Here is a 6,502-nt window from a genome sequence, read left to right as displayed (position 1 = left end):
ACATATTTTGCATACGAAACAAACGCTTTCTATGTATATATTTCTTTAACTATGCAAAAAAATACATTTTACAAACAACAAATAACAAACAGTAAATGTGCGAAATCTTTAAAATGCTCCTTGCTATTGGTTCATTATAATATGAGAAAAATAAAATGTTTTCTAGATTTTTTTCATTTATTTATTACTAAGAGAAACAATATTACATATTTTATAATTTCAATATCTAAACACATCATTTTATTTATTTACTATAAAAAATAATTATATACAATGTTTAATATATGTATATTTTTTATAAAAAAGACGGTTACATTTTGATTTAATAAATAATTAGTAGTAATAATAATAATTATTATTTTCGCTATTTATATGATTATTTATAAAATAATGTAGACATATATGTATATTATAGACATATATATAAATATATATGTATTATATACATATACGTTCTTGCATATTTGATATTAATATTGTATACGTTTCTTTACATTCACTTGTAACACACACGCACGCACACACGCACGCACGCACACATGTCTCCGCGTATCCGTAGATATGTTAATAGTATCAATAGGATTTATGGAAAGACAAACAACGAAAACGTTTGGAAGCACTAAGAGAGTATGATAATAATGATATACACATAACTTTGTACATTGTATAAATAAATTTTAATTTATAATAAATATATTATAATTATTTCTATTTATAAAACATCGAGTAAAAATGAAAATAATTCAATATTATATAAAATTTTCTGAGTGAATAATAAAGTCTGATACTAAATCTATTGGGAATACAATTATTATTATACAATTATTACTTATTGTAAGAAGAAACAATTTTAATTGTTCTCATCTAGATACATTGCATATATGTATATGAATTACGATCCGCATAACGAATTTTAATACAGATAAGTTTCTTAAAACTTTTTAGTATGTAAAATTATAATCAAAAATTATTTTTCTTTCAATTCTTGCCTGCGAGTGAAGAAATGAGTGCATGCAATATGTGTGTGCATAAATTTTATATTAAAAAAATAAGATATCCAAATAAAACCCAATTGAAGCACATGTACATAATATATGAAATAATCAATTAAGTTATTGTTGTAAAAACGCATGAGATACACATAAAGAACACAGCGCACGATTTCGATAGCGCTAGTATACTTAAATGTACACTTATCAAATAACAAGCCAATGCTGGTGAGGGCAATTAAGTTGTTTGCTACTGCAATTCTTACCCAAGGATCGCCTAAATTCTAAAATAAAACCAAGATAAGTAGCAAGCATGCTTTTAATACTTATATATTTTTGCACCATAATTAAATATAATATAGAGATACAAATTATTTAAATATAATAATATTATAATGTAGATCCGAAACTTAGTAAATATAGAGAGTTTTATTTTTAATGGTGACCTCTAATTCTTTTAAACAGTGCATTTTATTGTAGAAAAAAAAACGTTTAAAACAATTTTAATAGTATTCCCCTCATCTTATGTTCAAAAGTTACAAAATTTTTGTTAATTTGTCCCGGTCTTTTATTGTCTGATTAACTTATGATTAGGCTTTCAATTAGTCCGATATTTTATCCAATAGGCTTCATCTATGATAATGTAATGGATGAAGCCAAATGGTTGAAATATCAGATTAAGCTTAATCACAAATCAATTAGAAATTAGATAATGGAAAACCGTTAATAGAACAAAATGATGCCGTCCAACCACAGCGTGTAAAGTTCGCAACGTCAAGAATTCAAAAGATATACGAAAATTATGTTTTGGGAGGCCAACTTCACACTAGCCCCTCAATATTAAAAAATCAATTTTTTAATATTGGGGGGTCAGCTTCACACGGATACCAAGCGGCCGGTTACACGCAACACTCGCGCCTGACGGTGCAAATTTTATAGGTATGCTATATGGTTAGCTGGTTTTAAACGCTCACCATTTAAAAACTATTGACCCCTCATTATTTTGCTATTAACAATTTCAACTTAGTTTTTGAAGAATACGTACATGCTGGCTCCTCCGGTAAGTCTGAATCACCATTTATATAACATTTATTATATATTTAAAATATAAAATTATATATAAAATTATGTATCACATCCCAAAATTTAATAACAAATGATTAATGTTTATAAACCTACCTCATGATATTGCGGTTTGTATAATTTATAATGATTGAGAAGGACCGTCAGGAATTGCACACCAATATATATTTTTTGCATTTTTGGTATATAAAGATCGTATACAGCTCTAGGCTTCACCTACAAGAACAATATATTAAATTTAAAATAAAGTAGATTTTTGTTTTCATTTTTATTAATTATTAAAAATTTTTTATCATTTTTTTACCTTTATTTTGAATTCATCTAAACCCAAACGTGGTCCACCTGGAAACCAGCTAGGGCCTTTCCAGAAAACAGCAAATTTATCAGCCCATGTATTCATATTTATGCTTTTCTTAATTAAATCCTTCAAGTAAAATGTCTACAATATAATATTACAGATAATAATTAAAAACAATTTCAATTGTCATATTTATGTATAAAATTACCTTTATTTTATCATTATTATTACGCACAAGTGTTTAAACGTTTTTTAATTTTGCTTTTTTTATAGTTTTTTGTTTATATTATCAATAAATTAGGAAATTGACACATTTATAATATACAAGAATATTTTAATTTAAATTGCATCACTATTTATGTCTACGTATACAGGGTGAGTAATTTAAAACAGGTCACCTAAATAACTCGCTTATTTTTGATGATACAAAAAATGGTTCAGATGAAAGTGGAATTTCGAGGGAAACATATTTTGGTCACATTGCTTTTTGTCTAGGTGGAAGCACCAAAAAGATATAAACATCCACTTTTAAATTGGATTACGTTACTTTTTTTACATAACATGATTTCTTTAACAATTCTGCATATAAAAGTATGAAGGATATCAAAAAACCAATAATTTATAAGATATTTATCATAACATTTTATTCTGACATATGTTGACATAAAATATTAAATATCTCGTAAATTATTAATTTTGCATACACATATTTTTTGATATATGTACCTTCATACTTTTATATGCAGAATTGTTAAAGGAATCATATTATGTAAAAAAGAGTCACGTATTTTCATTTAAAAAAAAGGAGGTGACTTTTATATTTTTTTAGTGCCTTCACCTAGGAAAAAAAAAGATTAAAATACGTCCCCCTCAAAACCGTTCCACTTTTATCTGAAACATTTTTTTCGTATCACCAAAAACAAGCGAGTTATTTAGCAAAAAACTTAAAAGTGTAATAATTTATTGTTATGAATTTTACCTGCAGATAAAATACGTTGAAAGATTCAACATTAACTACTAAACCATAAACTATCTCTTCGTTTCGTTCTTCTTCTCGAAATGTACCGAACAATCGATCCCATATTATAAGTACACCACCATAATTTTTATCCAAACAATAAAGATTACAGCCTGCAAATATAGAAATGCACATATAAATTGGGAAAACGAATTAGATATATGTTTAATTTACCATGATGAACACGATGATGCTTAGGTGTATTAAAAATCAACTCGAATGGCCCGAGATCACCAATAACTGTTGTATGTATCCACAATTGATATATCAAATTGAATTGATTATGCACAATAAAATGAGATGGAGGTATAAAAAATGCAAGAGGTAAATAAATTACCTGCAAAAGATATTTAATTAATTAAATCAAAATATTAGTTGCATTTTATTAAAAAACTTTTAGTTAAATTAAAAACAATCTTTTATTTATAATTTATTTTAATTGGTTTTTAAAAACATAGTACAATAAGTACTAAAATTATCTATTAATATTTTTCTTTGTACATAGTTAATTTTGATAATGATAGAATAATTTTTGTTAATGTTAGAAAAGTGATATTTACGAAGTTGCACCAATGTTGCAGAATAGATTGTCGCAAACCAACCGCGAGATTAAATTCCTCACTACTGTGATGCACTTGATGGTGGGCCCACAAAAAGTGAATTTCTGCAAACAAGTCGATTAATATCTTGAATTAAAGAGAAAAAAAGGGATGGTTGTTGACACGAGAAATGCTTGGAAATTAACCATGATTACTGCGATGAGCCCAATAGTAACAAAAGTCCATGGCAATGAAGGTAATATTCCATGTGCATAACGAATTCCAGGGTAAACTGTACTTTCTGCCAAACTTCTCATAAATAACAACATATAAATAATATTCGGCACCGCGAGAAAATATTCTGTGAAATTAATAATAACATTTTATTTAAATTTATCAAATAAAAAAATACAACTGATATATATTACATTCGTATTTATGTATTTATATTATATTTATCTCTTTATTTATTCATCTTTTTATATCTATGTACAAATATCTTATTTTTGTTATATGTTTATTATATTTTTTATAATCCGCTAAAATCTCTCAAAATTTTCTTTTTTATACAACCCCCTATACATCAGATTTCTTATTCCTTTAGATATAAACTATAAAGTATAACTGAATTTATTCTTATTTTAATAAGATAATTAAATTATTATGTTCTTGAGTACAGTAAAACTAAATTAATACGAATAGAATAAAATCACAAAAATAAAAAATTTAGTTATAACTAGAATACATTGTATGTAAATATTTTTATATGTCGATAACGATCTAGCTAATGAAAATGTTGAGATAAAACGATTGTTAAAACCTACTTTGTAAATTATTTAAAGCTATTTTAATTTTTTCTGAAAACTAATGAAACACATAATTTTCAGGAAAAGAGAAAAATTTTACGCGTGTGTATATTTTCTATTTTCTTTGTTTTAATATAATAAAGGATATGTTGTAACTGTCTTTACCGGATAGTTTCGTGGAGCATCCAATGAGATAACGATGTCACTTGATCATTTAAACGAAACTTTTTTTTTAATATTAGTTGCTCCAGAATTATCAGCAGAAAAAATGGCATCCATATCTATAAATATCAGAGATTGTATACGCAGAAAGTTAAGCTTTACGCGCAGTTTCATGTATTAGTGCCTACGTTCGAATGAGGTCTCGACAAGAATAGCGCGCACATACGACTTGTTAACGATTCATGTAGCTTGTCGTGTTCGTAACAAGTAACAGGCCAGCTGCGCATTCAAATTATCAGACTTCCTCAATGCATTTGACATCATTTATGCTGCTTTGGCATAAATTGTATGAAGATTTTTCAAAGAAAAATTTTATAGATTCTATTCGAGCCGCATGCGCACTAATGAAACCAATAATTAGCAAAAGCATAAATAATTTATGCTGACATTAGAGGGAATCATTTCTTAAATTTAAATTATTGTTACTATTAAATAAATAAGGTTACAATAAAACGGAAAAATTAATTAATAATCAACAGTAAAAATTAAACTTTATAATAAAATTATTTACAATAATAAAAACTAGTCTTTAGATTATTGTTTCTAATATTTCAATAATTAGAAACTCGATTTTTTATATAATTGTTTTAGAAAACAGCTTCATTATCAAAATTAAATTATTTGTTTTTTTAAATAATCAACAATTAACACGTCTGCTTTATAACATTATTTACTTTATGACATTATACAACATGTAAAAAGTAGAATGTAATTAAAAAATTTATTAAATACGTCAAAATCTTCTTATTTTTATTTCTCATATGGAGAACGTTACCTGTTGTTGATAATCCGGCACCTGATGTAGAAATTCGAAAGTCGTCTCGTTTGGACTGACTAAATACCAAAATCTTCCAATATATTTTGGAAAATAGTCGATTTCAGCGAGTGGATTTGATATAACGCTCATCTTGTGTTTATACACTCACAAATACGCGCAAATTATCAAACTGCAAATTATAAATTTTTTAGGAGCATCTCAGGTGAATAATATGCAAACGTCTCAGACAATATACCGCATCGATTTAATCATTTACGTAGCGCGTATGTGTTTATATAAGTGCTAGACTACACACGTGACAACATTGGTTATCTTAAAATCACGCGATAAATGTATGTACTCAAATATGCATGTTCAAAATTGTTTAATAAATATAAAACGATTAAAATGATACATCATATTTGAGCTTTATTATTATATTATTATACTTAACAGATTTATGCCCATTTTCACCAATGCAAATTATAACTTTAATCTCGGTTCAATTTGCTTTTCGTCTTTTTTCTAATTCAAAAAATTAGAAAAAGATGGACAATAAATTAAACCGAGATTAAAGTTAATCTTTATTGGTGGAAATAGGTATTAGTCCATCGATGCATCTAAAATATGCATCTAAAAAAAATAAAAATTAAACGATTTTTATTAGACCTTAAAAAATATAAAAATATATAATAATTATATAATATATAATAATTATACTAATCTTAAAAAATAATTTAATGTAAAATTAAATTAATAATTAAATAAAAATTATTTTTAGAATTATATA

General features: G+C 25.9%; 1 protein-coding gene across 1 annotated transcript; it reads right to left on the bottom strand.

Moving 5' to 3' along the window:
* Positions 1–967: 967 nt before the first annotated feature.
* Positions 968–5,965, bottom strand: LOC108778932 (alkylglycerol monooxygenase). The gene is made up of 9 exons (XM_018546255.1): positions 5,731–5,965; positions 4,899–5,014; positions 4,134–4,288; positions 3,949–4,052; positions 3,563–3,725; positions 3,350–3,501; positions 2,377–2,511; positions 2,169–2,288; positions 968–1,273 (listed from the first exon to the last, which is right to left on the bottom strand). The coding sequence occupies exons 1-9, from the start codon at positions 5,860–5,862 to the stop codon at positions 968–970; spliced, it is 1,383 nt and encodes a 460-aa protein (XP_018401757.1). The 5' UTR covers positions 5,863–5,965.
* Positions 5,966–6,502: the final 537 nt, after the last annotated feature.

Source organism: Cyphomyrmex costatus, unplaced genomic scaffold (genome assembly GCF_001594065.2).
Source record: "Cyphomyrmex costatus isolate MS0001 unplaced genomic scaffold, Ccosl1.0 scaffold530, whole genome shotgun sequence".
Classification (NCBI taxonomy): Eukaryota; Metazoa; Arthropoda; class Insecta; order Hymenoptera; family Formicidae; genus Cyphomyrmex; species Cyphomyrmex costatus.
Note: the sequence above shows the minus strand (reverse complement) of the source record. Positions and strands in the feature narration are given on the sequence as shown.